Source organism: Sander vitreus, chromosome 9 (genome assembly GCF_031162955.1).
Source record: "Sander vitreus isolate 19-12246 chromosome 9, sanVit1, whole genome shotgun sequence".
In the NCBI taxonomy this organism is placed as follows: domain Eukaryota; kingdom Metazoa; phylum Chordata; class Actinopteri; order Perciformes; family Percidae; genus Sander; species Sander vitreus.
The window spans coordinates 239,040-257,500 of record NC_135863.1 but is presented as its reverse complement, the minus strand read 5'-3'; the positions used below and the strand labels follow the sequence as shown (position 1 = coordinate 257,500).

At 40.3% G+C, this 18,461-nt stretch overlaps 6 protein-coding genes across 6 annotated transcripts in view; 4 read left to right on the top strand and 2 right to left on the bottom strand.

The window, feature by feature from the left end:
* LOC144523005 (uncharacterized) overlaps nucleotides 1-147 on the bottom strand; it is a 27,361-nt gene extending 27,214 nt beyond the window's left edge. The window contains exon 1 of the mRNA XM_078258254.1: nucleotides 1-147. This exon is cut by the window's left edge and continues 29 nt beyond it. Within this exon, the coding sequence (XP_078114380.1) occupies nucleotides 1-26 (26 nt within the window). The 5' untranslated portion in view covers nucleotides 27-147.
* Nucleotides 148-4,099: 3,952 nt separating this feature from the next.
* Nucleotides 4,100-4,585, top strand: LOC144523008 (histone H2A-like). Its single transcript, XM_078258259.1, has one exon. It carries the CDS (start codon nucleotides 4,123-4,125, stop codon nucleotides 4,504-4,506), a length of 384 nt encoding a protein of 127 aa, XP_078114385.1. The 5' UTR covers nucleotides 4,100-4,122; the 3' UTR covers nucleotides 4,507-4,585.
* A 110-nt stretch (nucleotides 4,586-4,695) lies between these two features.
* Nucleotides 4,696-5,970, bottom strand: LOC144522839 (histone H4). Its single transcript, XM_078258088.1, has one exon. The coding sequence runs from the start codon at nucleotides 5,945-5,947 to the stop codon at nucleotides 5,636-5,638; it is 312 nt and encodes a 103-aa protein (XP_078114214.1). The 5' UTR covers nucleotides 5,948-5,970; the 3' UTR covers nucleotides 4,696-5,635.
* Nucleotides 5,971-8,902: 2,932 nt separating this feature from the next.
* Nucleotides 8,903-12,207, top strand: LOC144522998 (histone H2B-like). Its single transcript, XM_078258243.1, has one exon. It carries the CDS (start codon nucleotides 8,920-8,922, stop codon nucleotides 9,295-9,297), a length of 378 nt encoding a protein of 125 aa, XP_078114369.1. The 5' UTR covers nucleotides 8,903-8,919; the 3' UTR covers nucleotides 9,298-12,207.
* A 978-nt stretch (nucleotides 12,208-13,185) lies between these two features.
* Nucleotides 13,186-14,053, top strand: LOC144522838 (histone H3). The gene has a single exon (XM_078258087.1). The coding sequence runs from the start codon at nucleotides 13,260-13,262 to the stop codon at nucleotides 13,668-13,670; it is 411 nt and encodes a 136-aa protein (XP_078114213.1). The 5' UTR covers nucleotides 13,186-13,259; the 3' UTR covers nucleotides 13,671-14,053.
* A 2,799-nt stretch (nucleotides 14,054-16,852) lies between these two features.
* LOC144522837 (histone H4) lies at nucleotides 16,853-18,411 on the top strand. Its single transcript, XM_078258085.1, has one exon. It carries the CDS (start codon nucleotides 16,899-16,901, stop codon nucleotides 17,208-17,210), a length of 312 nt encoding a protein of 103 aa, XP_078114211.1. The 5' UTR covers nucleotides 16,853-16,898; the 3' UTR covers nucleotides 17,211-18,411.
* Nucleotides 18,412-18,461: the final 50 nt, after the last annotated feature.

Here is an 18,461-nt window from a genome sequence, read left to right as displayed (position 1 = left end):
AGCCAACAAATCTTCCTAAGGTCCATGATGTAACATGTAAACAAACAGGTTGATGAAGGAGTAGTCTCTGTGATTCTCTTATAAAAAATAATAGTATAATAATTCACTGATTAACTCAGATTTGAGGGAGCGTGCTCTCACAGCAACGTCAGTTGTCCTATGGAAGGTTATTTCCTGATTTTTCTAAAGTAAAGGCTGATCTGATCCTGCAGAGGAATTTCCCAGCGGACTGCCTCTCTGTCCGGGGTTTTCCCCTCCTGCCTTTGCAGGAGGGGAAACCCGAAACTCCTCTCCTCTTCATTTGTGAGGTGAGGTGGCCTGATGTCCACAAACAGACTTCCTGTCAGAGCTGTTGTGTTTTGGAGTTGCTATAACAACAACAACAACAAATGCCCAATGATTCCCTGCAACGATGCTGAGGCTCAACAGCATCTCTTAATGGACTGCTACAGAGCAACAGACGTCTGGGACCAGTTCAAAGTGTAGGCCTATGGTGTAAAATGTGATCTTTCATATACATCTGTTACTATCATAGATGATTTATCATCAGAGAAGCACAAGGAATTCATGCAAATAATCATATGTAGCCTATGGTATGCTTCAAACTATGGAAGACGAGATGCTGTATGGTTATACATATATAACAGACTGTTATAAACAGTGAGGACGTGCAAACAGGAGCTCACTGAACGGAGGAGAACTTCAGAGCACAAACACATTTATGCACATTAGCACTGGTTTGTTGTTGATTTATTAACTATGTTTGTTTGTTTTCTGGCATGATATGTAGCCTACTGTTTGTCTAGTTATAACTTGTATTTTGTAAAACTTTAAGAAAGCTCTATTAAAAGCATTATTATTGTTTATAATTATGTTTAGTTTGGTTATATATCATATATTGTTGGTGATTACTGGAGGGTTTGTGCTTTTTTTTTATTTTTTAGTTGATGCAGTTTTTACTATGTTTTTTTATTTTTATTTTTTTTGTATTTTTTTTTATTTATTTTTTTATTTATTTTATTTATTTATTTTTTTTTTTTTTTTTTTTTACTTTTTTATTATTTCTATTATTATTATTTTTATTATTATTATTATTTTTTTATTTTTTTTATTTATAATTACTTTTATTTTTTATTCTGAGTGTTGGAGCAGGCAATGCAAGATTGTTTTGTGAACAGACAACAGTTTTGTGAACAGTTATTTTAATTAATTTCATTATTTTATATTTTTTCTAACTTTTTAGTTTTTTTAATATAAAAAAATACTTTGTTAATGTATTTATTTATATATATTTTTATAGAATGTATATGTATACAGAGTTGGGTAGGATAATTACCCTAAAATGTATTCAGTTACTGATTAGTAACGTAATCCATTGGAAGATGATTCAAACATTGAAAATGTTATTTTTTTATCCCCTTTAAATATTTTGCAGTTTGCATTTTAAGCAAATACAGAGAATAATTGTGTACTTTTACTGCTGACGTGTACATTTTTGGAGAATAAGTCATAAATGTTATGACCTTTGAATACCGGATACACATTCTTCCATGAAGCGTCACCCGGATAACATTTTCTCAGTGGGCTCCAGCTGATTTGAGGGTCCTTTGTTCTCTCTGAGTTCACAGAAAGTGTCATGCCATCAGGACATTTTTGGAATTAGAGCCCTTTAAATATGTCAGTGGCTTCTGATAAAGAAGCCCTTATGCAATGTTTCAGATGCAAAACACAACCAAATTATGACAATAACGTCTATAAATAAGGTTTTTAGCCAAAAATTGACTAAAAAATAGTGATTGGGTCCAGGGATGCACTGAATCCAGGGTTCAGCTTCAGCTTCGGCTGAATATTGGGCTTTTTGACGAGGTTGGGTTTCTGCTGAACCCTACGCCTGCACTCGGCGCGCTACGCTGGTCGACGTAATGACGTCGCCGTTGATTACAGGAAGGTGTTTACGTAGGTGGAGCTTCAATACAGCAGGCTGAGAGGAAGTGGAAATGGAACTGGTGAGCAGAAAAAGTGTTGTTTGGCAGTACTTTCAGTCAAAAGAAGGCCATTCAAGTCCAGCTACATGTTCAATCTGCAATGCTGATTAGTCTGGTGGTGGCGAGGACCTAAACAATACACAACATCACCGCTGTTACAACATCTGGTATGAAACATCTGGAAGAATACGAGCTGAGCATGAAGGAATCTACAGACAGCAGCCAGAATGCAGCAACTTCAGGTACGGCAAAAAGAAGGCCATTCAAGTCCAGCTACATGTTCAATCTGCAATGCTGATTAGTCTGGTGGTGGTGTATCTATAAAGAAATGACATTATAATGAAAGCACAGTGCTAGCATAGTTGCGATGATTATTTTGAGATGATAAAATCAGGTTGAAGAACGTTATTTCGCTAACTATACATATAATGTTAGTTAGGTCTGACGTTTGTTCTGTGTAAAGTAAAGGCTACAAAAGCTAATATTCAATTCAATATTCAACGTCTGTCAAGGAAAACGTTGTAAAGTTACTTTGAATCTTACAGAAATGAAGAGGAAAGGTAGCATATGTAGTGTTTTTTTTCTCACCAAAGAGAAAGGCGAGAGAAATAGAAAATGAACAACTGAGCAAGGTAGACGGAGAAGATGAGGTGGAAGGAGAGAGAGAAGACGAAGACGAGGTGGAGAGAAAAGGGCAACAGAAAGGTGACAGAGAGAGAATACAAGGCCAAGGCGACCAGGGACAGGAGGAGGTGGGAGAACACCACAGAGGTGGAGATATGGAGGGAGAGCACCACCAAGATGAGGAGGGAGAAAGCGAGAGACAAGACACCGTGCAGGGCTCAGACAGTGAAAGGGAAAGCAGAGTGCCTGGGCTGGGCCATCACCAACGAGCTCCAGTCGAGCTGCTCCACATGGTATGGAAACTGTTGCTGCATATATACATACAAATATACAATATACAAGTTATATATGAATAAGAACAACAAATGACAAAGACGGACATTTTGCTGTAATATTTAAGAGACATTAATAGACTAAACATACTCTCCCAGGCTAAAATGTTAGTGTGTGTTAACACAGTCTGATGGTTATAACTAATCAATGACAGTTCCTAATTGATTATGTTTTTACTAGTTGTAATATTGTATAATTAGTTAGAGTACTCACAATCCAAAGATGCAGCTTAATGTTTGGCTTGTAGGCATTTTTCCCTCCCTGATGCTCCAAGGACTGTTTTCTCCTCTTAACTGCTGTGAATATTGTATATATTGTACTGTATTTCTCATCTCTTTTTCAGTAAAGACCTCATCTGTCAAAAAAAATTTTCAAGTTACTGAGGGACAAATGGGACAAATGTGTTTTGAGTAAACAATAAAAACGATGTCCAGTACTTTGTTTGAGTGCCGTGACCCATTTATTTCCACAGTGTATTTCTGCTCATTTTAGTACACAGCTCAGTCCATAGATCTTCATGGGGAAGTTTTTCTTTGTGTAGTTTCTTCTTGTACAAATGCTGCTTGCAACGCTGCCTCTCTGAAAAAAACAAAAACTCAAGTCTCAGTCAAAAACTGTTTCACCTGTGTCTTACCTTAATGCCTTTTCTGTGATAATGCACCTTACTTCTATCATACTTCTATCTCCTATTAAGTGAGATCTCATCGTATGGTCACTTATTCCTAATATGAACTGTTTCACATGAAACCCCAAATGCAGGACATTGATTGCATGAGATTGTGTGTCTGTATGAGTGTAAACACTCATACAGACACTACACACACTACAAAAGGGCAGCCTGTGCCCTTTTGTAGTGTGTACATACTATTTCTCATCAAACTGTGATAACTGTGATTAAATTCAGTGTATATACGTCTGCCATATGTTGCCACCCCTCAAAAATTCCTGCCCCCCCTCTCGCCACCCCCATAATAATAAGGTTACCGTATGTTAGGTCCGTCGTTTTATTCTGAAAAACAAATTGGTAAGCGGAAACGTTGTAGAACTCTTTTCTGATTGGTCGATCACAGTTACGTTCGATGCAGCCAATAAGCGAGCAGCTGGTCTCTATATAAAGAAGGTTCTCTCAATGAGTAGGCACATTCTGTCGATTTGCACCGAAGAATAAAGCAGCAACAAGATGTCTGGACGGGGGAAAGGTGTCGGTAAGACCAGAGCGAAGGCGAAGACCAGGTCCTCCCGGGCCGGGCTCCAGTTCCCTGTGGGTCGTGTCCACAGACATCTAAGGAAGGGAAACTTCGCTCAACGTGTCGGTGCCGGAGCCCCCGTGTACCTGGCGGCGGTGCTGGAGTATCTGACCGCTGAGATTCTGGAGCTGGCTGGAAACGCTGCCCGCGACAACAAGAAGACCAGGATCATCCCCCGCCATCTGCAGCTGGCTGTCCGCAACGACGAGGAGCTCAACAAGCTGCTGGGCGGAGTGACCATCGCTCAGGGCGGCGTGCTGCCCAACATCCAGGCCGTCCTGCTGCCCAAGAAGACCGAGAAGCCCGCCAAGAAGTAAACACCCGGAAGAAAATCCAACAAACCAAACAAACGGTTCTTTTAAGAGCCAAACACATACAACTAAAGACAGAGCTCCTTTGTTACATTACAGTTAGTGACGGTTGGTTGTTTATTTACAACAGAAACCTTACTATTACAGACACAGTATTGTGAGACTATCGGCTGCATAGATGTAAAACAGAAGATAAGATTATTATACGGCTATGAGACTTCTACTGTGGTTCCAGTTCATCTGTTTAATTGACCGAGAAGCCCGCCAAAACACTAACGATCCAAACAAAAGGCTGTTTTTAAAGCCTCACACATCAAACTAAGAGTTCCTTAATATTACACTTATTACCGGTTGTTTCACTTACAACAATAGAAACATTACAAGAGGAAAAACATGAATACTAAACATAGTATAATCTATTATAATCCTGCTCACAATTAGGCCTTGTTGACATTATGTCTAGGTTACACATTCATTTCTATACTAGTTATATATTCATTGTTCTGAAATAAACAATGGAAGAAACGGAGTATATGTTACAAGAGGAAAAATACGAATACTAAACATGTGTAACGGACGATAACAGGGAAAAACAGGTGAATATTGAGCCATCTAGCCAAACTAAGAGTTCCTTAATATTACATTTATTACCGGTTGTTTCACTAACAATAGAAACATTACAACATGCTACAAGAGGACAAATATGAATAAACTATTTAATATAATCCTGCTCACAATTAGGCCTTGTTAACATGTCTAGCTTATGCATTCATTGTTCTGCGTATCGTGTTTAATTCTCTACATATGACATCTTCTCTCAGCTGCTGCATAGTTACGTTTAGTGTCCCATGCTTAGTTTCGTATATGAATGTTACAGAAGAGCTCACTTGTAGGTGTACATGTACACGGAACCAAGTGTGGTAATCAATATAGTTTTCAGAGTAGTAATGTCACGGTTATCGGTCTTCGAGGGAAATAACTGATGAATAACATGCTGAAGTTATATTTACACAAGCTGTAATAACTCCTGCTTAATGTATTTCATACTATGAACAAGGATTATAAATGGAGAAGATGAGCTCTTTAAGGACCAGTGGGGGGGCTCTTAAAAGAGCCGTTGTGTTGTTAATGCTGTTTAGCCTCCGAAGCCGTACAGGGTGCGGCCTTGTCTCTTCAGAGCGTAAACCACATCCATGGCGGTCACCGTCTTCCTCTTAGCGTGCTCTGTGTACGTGACGGCGTCACGGATCACGTTCTCCAGGAAGACCTTGAGCACACCGCGGGTCTCCTCGTAGATGAGACCGGAGATACGCTTCACTCCGCCGCGGCGAGCCAGACGACGGATGGCGGGCTTAGTGATCCCCTGGATGTTATCACGGAGCACTTTACGGTGACGCTTGGCGCCTCCTTTCCCGAGTCCCTTTCCTCCTTTTCCTCTTCCAGACATTTCTGAGTTAAGATCGTAGAAACGAATGACTTAACGCACCTCAAACGGCTGTATTTATCTTCTATCTGCGGACGTAAGAGAGAGCAGGTGACGTGTGTCTCGCTGGGCAGGGCCAAACGGCAGGAAGTTAAGACTCTTCCTTCTGATTGGCTTTGAGCAGTTTGAACACATTTTATTATTCAAATAAAAAGAGGACAATAATGTCTTATTTCTGGTTGTACACATTAACTGATGGAGTTTTACTTTAATGTTTTTTGTTAGTTTAATTAACATAATTATTAGTTTTAGTGGTAAAACAGTCAGAAGGCAGTTTCTTTATGTACCTTACCATACATATTGGCCAGAATCTGAATGAGAAGAAGAAAAACACAGATATATATAAAACATATAATGTAAAGTATGTTGTTACGTGTCATTGAGCTTTTCTTAAGTGGGTATATGGAAATCCTGGAGCTTTCTTAATGGGTATACTGCGTCTATACACTATATATTATACTACACCACTGATTAGTAGGTAAAAACTGTCAGAGGGCAGTTTCTTTATGTACCCCGATTCAGATTCAGGGTTTTACATATGAGCACTTTCCGCAGCTTCTTCGTGTATGTAGAGGGGGAGAAGGGCTTTCTCCTTTTGTTCTCCTGAAGTCACCAACCATCTTCTTTTGTCTGAGAGGTGTGAAGGACCAGGATGTTGTCCTTACACCACTCAGCCAGATGTTCCTCCATCTACCTGGCCTGATGTGTGAACAGCCCGTTCTGCTTATTCAGTGTAAAGAGCATTGACCACCGTCAAGTCTGGATCCAAAACAAAAGGACATGCAGTTTTAATTTGGACGTGAATTGTCCAAAAGTAAAAGTACTCATTATGCAGAATGTCCCATTTTAGAACAATGTCTATTTATATTATAGAGCTCAACAGTCCCGCCCACAGCGGGTTCTGGAAGTAAAAATACAATGCAGTTTCTCCATTGACATTTGCAGTATAAGCCATGAAATGGTAACCGTCGATGGTACACTTAAAACCAGCATGCGTACATGACTCAGCGATTGTATATGCTCATATAGATGCCAAAAATCATGGGGCACTACCCTTGTTTTGAGATAAATGTCTTTTATTCGTGATGTCTTGGATAAGTACTTCATTACCCACAATCCCACAGTGATGCCTCTGATTGGTGGAGCTCATGTTGGTGAGGAGTGGGGGGGGTGTCAGTACCTGATCTCTGCTGCCTGCACAATCCGTCACGAGGATTTACAACACTGCACGAATCACGATCTGTTCCCACGCTTCTGACGTTAGCCTCTGCCGGGAAGCTAACGTCAGTTTAGCTAACAGCTTATTCGGCTAACCGCTAACTGACAGCTTGATTCAGTCTAAAATAACGTTAACTCAAACTAAACGCTGGGTAAAGCCGTCTACAGCTGACGTAGCAGCCGCTATATATGTTAACGGTTATTTTCAGGTTTTATTTTGAGGGTCTTTTATTACATTATTTTATTACGTGCTGTCTCAGCTAGCGGTTAGCCCAATTAGCTGTTAGCTAAACTAACGTTAGCTTCCTTTGTTCAGTGGTGCGCGGTGGTTTATGGGAGGAGTAGTTCCTTCGCTCTGAGATGACGATGTGTACACAGTCTTGTACCTTTGACTTTTTGGGGATTTTCTGTTCGTTTTTTTACCCTAAATGATCCGTTGTATGCTAATGAGTCACGTAGCGTCTGGTTAGCCTAAGGCACGGTCTAAAACTCTTTATATACGGATCTTTCCAGACGTCAACGGGAGAAATGAACGGGAAATTAACTTCAGGAACCCAAGGTCTCTCAGAGGAGGGGCGGGACTGTTGAGCTCTATTGGATTATAATTAGTGGAAGCATTAATGTGTACATCATTGTAATGTAGGCCGTATGCTATGCGTGTGATGTGATCATGACAACACAGTAGGCCTACTCCTGGTTAAAAATAAAAAAGTTGTTTATGGGAATTTCCTGGTAAAATGAAGATTAAAAAACTATTATTTCATATTTTATTTTGCTTTTCCACGGACCACCTGCAGTACCCTCATGGACCACAGTTTGAGAAAGGTCTACAACATGCTCAACCACAAAGCTCAGTCTGAAAAGTTTGTACACAACAATATAGACAAAACCTGTAGATTTTAACCTATTCAGGCTAAAATATATTTGCAGCAGCATTGGCTCTGCACAGCAGTGCTATAAAATGAACCATTTACTACACAAAGTGGCAACTAAACATGAACCCAAACAGCAGAGAAGGCGTTTACATACTGCATGACATAGAATAGCCTACATCAGACAGAAATCACACATGTAACATATCCTTTGTGCATTCATAACAGCATTGTTGCTTCAGGACTATGGTCAGATCATGGCTACGAATGAAAACTTCGAGCCAAGCATTGTTTGAATTATGAAAGATATAATGAAAAAGTGGTCAGCAAAGCGCCAAATCTTAGACAGTGTATCGAGTTTACGACAGTGACAGATCAAACACCGACTTCATTATTCTGGGGGGTTCGAGACTCTATCTTGTTTTCTGTCTGTTCAATTTCTGTTCAGCTCTTATGTTGGTTTATGTTATAAAAGACATTAGACCATCAGTCAATGCTGACCTGTTTCAACTGGATACTTATAATCTGTTTTTTAAAAAACACTGGCATATATTAAAGTCTGGCCCTGAACTTTCATCTACATCTACCTTTAACATCCTCCTCTGTTTGTAACAAAAAATGGAAACATGTACAAAAGAAGATCAATATTGAAGGCAAGGCCTATATATCCTCACTGTGAAGTGTAGGGCGGTTTATTTCTGTTTGCGCATGCTCAGTCTCAACCACAAAGCTCAGCCAATCCTCTGCGCGCAACAGCACACTCAAATTTGCATAGAACGAATATAAATAAAACGTCCGGGGGTGTGTTTGAGTCAGTTGTTTCAGGGAATCCTAAACAAAACAAACATGCCAGCAGAAGCTACCGTCAAGGCGCCCAAGAAGGGCTCCAAGAAAGCCGTGACTAAGACCGCTGCCAAGGGCGGCAAGAAGAGGAGAAAGAGCAGGAAAGAGAGCTACGCCATCTACGTGTACAAGGTGCTGAAGCAGGTCCACCCCGACACCGGCATCTCCTCCAAGGCCATGGGCATCATGAACTCGTTTGTGAGCGACATCTTTGAGCGCATCGCCGGTGAGGCCTCCCGTCTGGCTCACTACAACAAGCGCTCCACCATCACTTCCCGGGAGATTCAGACCGCCGTGAGGCTGCTGCTGCCCGGGGAGTTGGCCAAGCACGCCGTGTCTGAGGGCACCAAGGCCGTCACCAAGTACACCAGCTCCAAGTAAACATCCCGCTGTTACAAAACAACACAACGGCTCTTTTAAGAGCCACACACTCCTTCTACTAAGAGCTGACGTTTCACTTTATCAAAGGGATTGTTTAATCGTTTATTATCCGAAATCTATTTAATGTCAACATAATATCACAATCTAAGGTGTGTGGAAAGCGTGCGTCACGGAGGAGATACTGGCATTAGCGTTGTTGTCACAAAACATAGTATTTCAACTCAACGTGTTTACTTAATCCTCCTTCAACCAAATTGTCCAAAGAAATAACGTGGACGTTCCCTCCAACGCTCTTCACAAGTCAAACACGTGATCAGTTCACTGCTCTCACTGGATTTGGGGGTTTTATTCAGTTATATAGCATTTGATTTGGGCTTTTCCGCCGTGAATGGACAGGACAGCTAGGTGAGAAAGGGGGAGACATGCAGGAAATCCTCACAGGTCGGACTCGAACCCTGGACCTCTACGTCGAGGCATGAACCTCTATGTAAATGTGCGCCTGCTCGACCCACTGGACCAACCCGGCCACTTTAATTTTAAATGTTGACCCAGAAAAACCAAACGTTGTGTGGTCGACGGGAAGACAACACAAGGGTTAATATCTGATGACGCATTGGGGGCATTTTATTTTATTTTATGACAGTACATATATTACATATTGAACCTTTAAGAGCCACACACTGATTCTCAAACTTTCATCACTTCTCACATTTTTGTGGCGTTAAACAAGCTAATGTATATTACACTAGACATTCACTTTCCCTGGTTTGGCTTTTGTTTGGTTTCTATGTTGTTTTGAAATTGTACTTATTGTGTTGTCCTCATCTCATGTGCAAGAAACGAGGACAAACAAGTAGCCTAAAATATCTCAGAAGGTGGTACGGTGACTTTTCCGAGGCCGTCACCAAGTTAACTGTCCCTCTGTTACTCTAACAACGTTAAGGCTCTTTTAAGAGCTACACACTGATGTTACTGAGAGCTCTTTCCATCAAACTCACTCCTCAAACAACTGTCTTAATATGACCAATTTAGAAACTTATTTAAACTCGACACATTTGTTTTATGCTGTTAAACGAGCTGATTTACTCCGTTTCTGACTTAAACTCTGCCTGTTTTTTTTATGGTTTGTTTTTACATATTATCTAGTTGTACCCATTTTTACTTGTGTACTTTTGTCTTCATCTCATCTTGGTTATCATTGTATTTCATCAAATTAAACTAAGAAAACAATACTTTTTTCTAAACTCTTAAAAGGTGATGTGACTACACTTGTCCCCACCAGACTCCATGCAGAAAATCAACAATTTAATCCTTCAATCATGTAGATATTTGTGTCTGCAGTTTGGTCAGAAATAGTTTAAAGTGTAAGAATTGGACAGGTGTTACATAACATTTGTTACTATTTACCAGAGACAGTTTAGAACCGAGATGCCCCAACGCAGAGTAGTTTCCTGTCTGATTGTCCCGTGGGCTCGGCCACGGCCACGGCTCTTTAGCCGCAGGTCCGAGTGTGTCGATTCCAACGGAGAAGTGAACGTGAACACAGATTATTTGGATTCTTTCACCCCGTAGTCACCAAAGTAAACATTGCAGCCATTTATCACTAAGCCACATATCTCCAGAATATTCTGACACTAAAACGGCATTTTTCAGACGGACACATCAGGAGAAAATTAACTTAGTTTGAGACATGTTTCTGTCTCAGGACCGAACTCTCGCGAGATCTGGCAACAGAGAAGCTAACGTCAGCTAACGTTTATGAACTTTGTAGTATCTGAAGAGCCTATGAGGTTAACGTTTGTATAAAGCTCAAATGTGCTAAGACATGAGCACTGTGTTAGTGACCTAAGATTAATGATTTTCCTCTCAGTGGAGTGATGAAGAGGATGTTTTATGTGATTCTGTGATTGGGGGCTGAGTGGGATCAATGATTTTATGTGTAGTGTTGGAGCCCCCCAAAGAGACTCTGACCTAAAAGGGACTCAGACCTTTACTTGCCAACTCACATCTATTTACTTTATCTAACATGTTACCTAAACGTACCCCTTATAAGCCATGTTCTTGCTGCAACAGGCTTTGTACTCTCCGGGTTCTGCAGGATCCGTCATGATGCTGAAATCCTTGATGTAATAAACCTTTTATAATCAAGAACAGTGTCAACGAAGGTCCTTTTCCACACATCGCCAACGCAGTGCTGCAACTAAATATACAACAACGTATAAAAACTAATATCCGTGATGCTAAATGTCTTTTAGCTGTGCGAATATATAACGTTAAATAACAAAATAACACTGTAATAAATTATTTAAATATAACTTTTCCTCCTTCCACGATGCCACGCCCCTTTAAGAGACAGGTAAGACATCTTTAGTGTAAAGGATCTTTGATTTTATTGACATTTTGTCCAAAACAACGTACATTATGCATTAAAACTCAAAGGAACCACAACATATGCTTGTCCCCACCAGACTCCATACAGAAAATCAACAATTTAATAATTCAGTCATGTAGATGCAGTATTTGAGTCAGCAGGGATCGAGTTTGATTAGCTAAATGGTATAACGAGGTAGAATCAGACATATGCTGTTGTTCTTTGACATTTTTGTCCAAACAATAAGCATTCAACCTCAGAAGAACAACAAATGGGAAGTGAAAAACTCACTAATAAACCGCTGAAAGTGTGTGATGTTGGTTGATTGAGATTTTGCACATTAAAAGTAAATTCCCAAGTCTGGTCAGCATTATTAGCTCGTCTTTTTACAGTGGCCCTGTGTCAAAATGCAGTTTTAAAACCTTTATATTTTCTTAAACACGTGTTCATATTCCCAAATAAAGTTGTGTGTAATCATCTCTCCATTAATGCATGTTTAAGGTCCTGTTTGTACATGTGTTTTTGGGGCCTGTGTGTAATGTGTGATATATATATATATATATTATATAAAACAGAGTGTACAAATGTTATTTCACCCTCTGGGGATCAATAAAGTATCTCAAAAAGTACAAAATCAATATACTTGACACACTGGGGTTGCTGTTTAGTACTCTATAAGTACAGTTAGGTTATACAATACTTATTTATTTCTTGCTTTAGTATTTTTCTGTTTTGTACTTGTGTAAACTTGTGTAAAAAGAAGTAACAAGGAATAAGTTTTAAATGTGATTGAAGCTTTATTGACATGGGAAAATATACAGCATACATTTTCTAACAATCACTCCATTCACTTAGATCAGTGTTTCTCAAATGGGGGTCCGTGTCCCCCCAGGGGTCCTCTGGAGGACTGTAGGGGGTATGTGAGATATTTTGCTAAATGTTTTTCAGTTCCAAGGCCATTGTACGTCTTTATATAGGCTGTTTTTCTACCAAAAATGTGACCTTTTTGTTGCCTTCTTTGAACCTATTCCTTCCTTCCTTCTACTGTCTTTCTTTTCTTGCTTTTTTTTTTTTTTCGAAATTTCGAGGTTAGTTCATGCAGATACATCTTCAAGAAGGAAAAGAGTGTAACAATTGATGATTGAAATTAAAACACATAAGACAGAGTTTTTACATAAAGGAATGCAGCATTCACATTTTTTTTGTTAGTATTTTGGTTTCTTTTGTTGCAAAATAGGTTCATTTTAACTCAAAAAGACAAACAGAAAAGTTGTGAATTTTCTCTTTAAAACAAAGGCCTATAATATATACATTTTCTCTCTTTTTTTTGTGGATATTCAACACTCAAATGAAGACTCAAACACAAAAGAAAGAAGAAAGTAGGAGTCTTTCTGTGGCCGTTATTCAGCCGTTGTGCGAGCGGTTTAGTTTGAATTTTGTCCAATAGTAACTCAGCTAGAGCGCGCGTGTCACCCGGCCTGGACCAATCAGCGCCGCCGTGGCTCCGGCAGTTCCTTTATAAAGCCGCTGTTCTCAGATTCTCAGCATTCTTTCTTTAGCTGTAAACACAGAGGAGACAGGCAAACTTAAAATGGCCAGAACCAAGCAGACCGCCCGTAAATCCACCGGAGGAAAAGCTCCCAGGAAGCAGCTGGCCACCAAGGCTGCCCGTAAGAGCGCCCCGGCCACCGGCGGAGTGAAGAAGCCTCACCGTTACAGGCCCGGTACCGTGGCTCTGAGAGAGATCCGTCGTTACCAGAAGTCCACCGAGCTGCTCATCCGCAAGCTGCCCTTCCAGCGCCTGGTGAGGGAGATCGCTCAGGACTTCAAGACCGACCTGCGCTTCCAGAGCTCCGCCGTCATGGCTCTGCAGGAGGCCAGCGAGGCTTACCTGGTCGGTCTGTTCGAGGACACCAACCTGTGCGCCATCCACGCCAAGAGGGTCACCATCATGCCCAAAGACATTCAGCTGGCCCGCCGTATCCGTGGGGAGAGGGCTTAAACTCACTCAGCACCAGACCACACTCCCAAAGGCTCTTTTAAGAGCCACAACACAGACAGTTAAAGAGCAAACTCCTATATTCGTGTATGCATCATTTGTGTTAACATATTTGAGAACCCAGACCAGTTTCAGCAGCGTTATTGTGACTTAAACAGTTTTATTTTAATATTGATAGTTGTATATGTATGAAACTGTGTAGATCAATAGACAACTACCATCCATGTTAACTAGGGTAAGTGAACAGTAAATTAAGTACACATCAACAGTGTTTGGCCTACTCCAAGGGGTTGGATAAACTCACACAAACGGCCAGTAACTAGATTCAACGTTATTGTCATTGTGCAGAGTAAAGTACAAAGACAGATGCAGTTTGCGTGGAAAAAAGTGCAACGTGATATACAAAGTATAGACAGGACAATACATATATTGCAGTGTTATAAGAGCAGAATAAATATGGCTATGTAATATGAACAGCATGTATAGATATGTGCAATGTAGTAGCAGTGACATTATACTAGTAAGAATAATCTAGATATATGCATTGTATTAACAGAATATATAATACAAACAATACATATGGGTATATACTGAATGAACCATATAGACAGATATGTACAGCTATGTGCAGTGTGGTAACATAATAATAGTAAGAATAAGTATGTGCAGGATGAATAGTATGAAGAGCAGTAGAATATGGCTATGCATATGTGTAATTACAGTAAGTACATGATGAGGAAACAAATGAAATAAGAGGGAATGTTACAATGGCTGACCAAACATTGTGATGCTGAAGTGAAATCACGTGTTGTTAAGGTATAGTGGAAATAAACTATAAGAATAATCAGAGTGAGCTGTATTACCAGAGCAAGTTTACACTTACATAGGATTGGCCTCAGAAATAAACAATAGTGAAAAAGTACTGCAACAGTTGGAAACATACTGTACATATAGATATAAATATTGCAATAAAAATATGTAAAAGACACCTCATAAGATACGATAAAATAGACTAGAACGGGAATTTCCTGTGCTACAGCAGCTCAAAAAATGTTTTTTTTTTACATACATCAGAATAACACAAATACACATTAAGTAGACAGAGGAGAAACAATATACATAAAGTATAAGAAATGGAATAAAAATATTTAGTTATAATAATAATGGTAATTAAAACAACCATATTTACACAATAAACACACTTATATAAACAGACAGTATATAAACAGACATGTAGATGAGTAAGGTGCGGATGAAAAGAAATGACATCTATATATATATACATATAGGCCTCTATATATATATATATATATATATATGTTGTCATGGAGATACATTGCCAGATCTGAACAGCTGGTCCTCTGATGATTTTTACCTCTGATATTGTTGTTTATTATTGTTGTTTTATTTTGAAATTCATATTTTTTTCTCCGTATTTTGCCCTAAGATTAGCTACAGTAATGTCCACATAGTGTGTGTTTCATGCTGGTGCTTAAATGTACAAGTTCTGGCCTGGAATTTGGGGACAATAACCTTACATCACACATGACGAACCATCTGGTTACTTGAGGTGGTTATGTTAGGTCTTAGTTATGTACCCAGTGTTGTTTTGGACACTTCACGTGCAAATTAAAACTGTATGTCCTTTTGTTTTGGATCCAGACTTGACGGTGGTCAATGCTCTTTAAGGTGCTGACACACCAACCAGACGGCCGACCGTCGGCAGAAGAGCGTTTTAAGAGACGCCGACTTGAGCGTACGCTCTGCGCGTAACGTAATACGTCTCCATAGCAGCAGGCGGTGCTTCTCTGTATCGTTTCCCAGAAAATGACAACTAGCAGCTGATTGGACGAATGCCTCACGTGGGTCTGGCTTCTCCAGGAAATTCACAGCCAGACTGTCATGGCGTCTCGTTCAGAATACGATCTCATATTGTCCTTAAAGGTCAGTTTAAAAGATGTTCGTCAGATTTTGAGAGGCTGATCTGCTCGGCATGCGTCCCGACTGCCCCGTCTCCGACTGAGCATGTCAGGTCGGCCCAAATGAAGGACGACAGCTCCTCCAACGGACGACGGCATGAACACACCGAACAGACTCGAGTCACCGACCTCGCCAGACTGTCCTACGGCCAATTATCGGCTCTGTGTGTCAGCGCCCTTACACTGAATAAGCAGAACGGGCTGTTCACACATCAGGCCAGGTAGATGGAGGAACATCTGGCTGAGTAGTGTAAGGACAACATCCTGGTCCTTCACACCTCTCAGACAAAAGAAGATGGTTGGTGACTTCAGGAGAACAAAAGGAGAAAGCCCTCCTCCCCCTCTACATACACGAAGAAGCCGTGGAAAGTGCTCATACGTTAGACCGACTTGGACGTTCTGTGTACTCAGGAGCTCAGACTGACCACTTACAATGATGTCGCTGATGTGTGTAATATGTGGAACAAAGGACTGAGTGTAATATCTATTGGGGAAAGTAAGAGTTAAACGAATGATGTTGTTGCAATCCGAAGAAGAGATATAATCCCATGTAGATTACTAATGATTGATGGTTCTTATAGGGGTGGAAAATATCAGGTCATAAATGTGTACACTGCTCAGGAAAAGAGTAAAAAGAGTACTATTTAAAAGATGTGTGTTGTGCTGTCATATAAATCTGTTGAGATTTGATACTATAAATAAAATTAATTGAAAAATTATTACATTTTGCACATTATGCAATGGTTTTTATGTTATTACATCTACTGTATTTATAAGCGTGTATTGCATAAACTTTAGGAAAAAAAGTGTAAAGTGTAATTTCTTCAGTGTTGTAGAGATAAAAGATATAATGAAATATTTATAAAAATGTGAGGGGTGTACTCACTTTTGTGAGATACTGTATATTTATACAGTACAGTATACCCACTACAATACATTAGTCTACACCACTGCTACTAAACCTACTAAAACTAATAATTATGTTAATTAAACTAACAAAAGACATTAAAGTAAAACTCCATCAGTTAATGTGTACAACCAGAAATAAGACATTATTGTCCGGTTTTTATTTGTGTTATAAAATGTGTTCAAACTGCTCAAAGCCAATCAGAAGGAAGAGTCTTAACTTCCTGCCGTTTGGCCCCGCCCAGCGAGACTTACGTCCCTGCTCTCTCTTACGTCCGCAAAAAAGACGTAAATACAGCCGTTTGAAGAGCAGCACCTCATTCGTTTCTACGATCTTAACTCAGAAATGTCTGGAAGAGGAAAAGGAGGAAAGGGACTCGGGAAAGGAGGCGCCAAGCGTCACCGTAAAGTGCTCCGTGATAACATCCAGGGGATCACCAAGCCCGCCATCCGTCGTCTGGCTCGCCGCGGCGGAGTGAAGCGTATCTCCGGTCTCATCTACGAGGAGACCCGCGGTGTGCTCAAGGTCTTCCTGGAGAACGTTATCCGTGACGCCGTCACGTACACCGAGCACGCCAAGAGGAAGACGGTGACCGCCATGGATGTGGTGTACGCTCTGAAGAGACAAGGCCGCACCCTGTACGGCTTCGGAGGCTAAACAACAACCGCAGCATTAACAACACAACGGCTCTTTTAAGAGCCCCCCACCGGTCCTTAAAGAGCTCATCTCCTCCATTTATAATCCTTGTTCGTAGTATGAGATACATTAATTGGTAGTCTTTGGTCTAAATGTGAAACGTTCTGTGTGGCGGGAAACTAACACTGAACACACCATCCCCCCCCCGTGAAACATGGTGGCAGCATCAGGCTGTGGGGATGCTTTTCTTTAACAGGGACAAGAAAGCTGGTCAATTTCTGACCAAACTTGATCCCCCCAGACACACATATCTACATGATTGAAGGATTAAATTGTTGATTTTCTGCATGGAGTCTGGTGGGGACAAGTGTAGTCACATCACCTTTTAAGAGTTTAGAAAAAAGTATTGTTTTCTTAGTTTAATTTGATGAAATACAATGATAACCAAGATGAGATGAAGACAAAAGTACATAAGTAAAAATGGGTACAACTAGATTAAATGTAAAATAAAACCGGGAAAGTTAAGTCAGAAATGGAGTAAATCAACTCGTTTAACAGCATAAAACAAACATGTAGAGTTTAAATAAGTTTCTAAATTGGTCATATTAAGACAGTTGTTTGAGAAGTGAGTTTGATGGAAAGAGCTCTCAGTAACATCAGTGTGTAGCTCTTAAAAGAGCCTTAACGTTGTTAGAGTAACAGAGGGACAGTTAACTTGGTGATGGCCTCGGAAAAGTCACCGTACCACCTTCTGAGATATTTTAGGCTACTTGTTTGTCCTCGTTTCTTGCACATGAGATGAGGACAACACAATAAGTACAATTTCAAAACATAGAAACCAAACAAAAGCCAAACCAGGGAAAGTGAATGTCTAGTGTAATATACATTAGCTTGTTTAACGCCACAAAAATGTGAGAAGTGATGAAAGTTTGAGAATCAGTGTGTGGCTCTTAAAGGTTCAATATGTAATATATGTACTGTCATAAAATAAAATAAAATGCCCCCAATGCGTCATCAGATATTAACCCTTGTGTTGTCTTCCCGTCGACCACAACGTTTGGTTTTTCTGGGTCAACATTTAAAATTAAAGTGGCCGGGTTGGTCCAGTGGGTCGAGCAGGCGCACATTTACATAGAGGTTCATGCCTCGACGTAGAGGTCCAGGGTTCGAGTCCGACCTGTGAGGATTTCCTGCATGTCTCCCCCCTCTCTCACCTAGCTGTCCTGTCATTGCAGAAAAGCCCAAATCAAATGCTATATAACTGAATAAAAC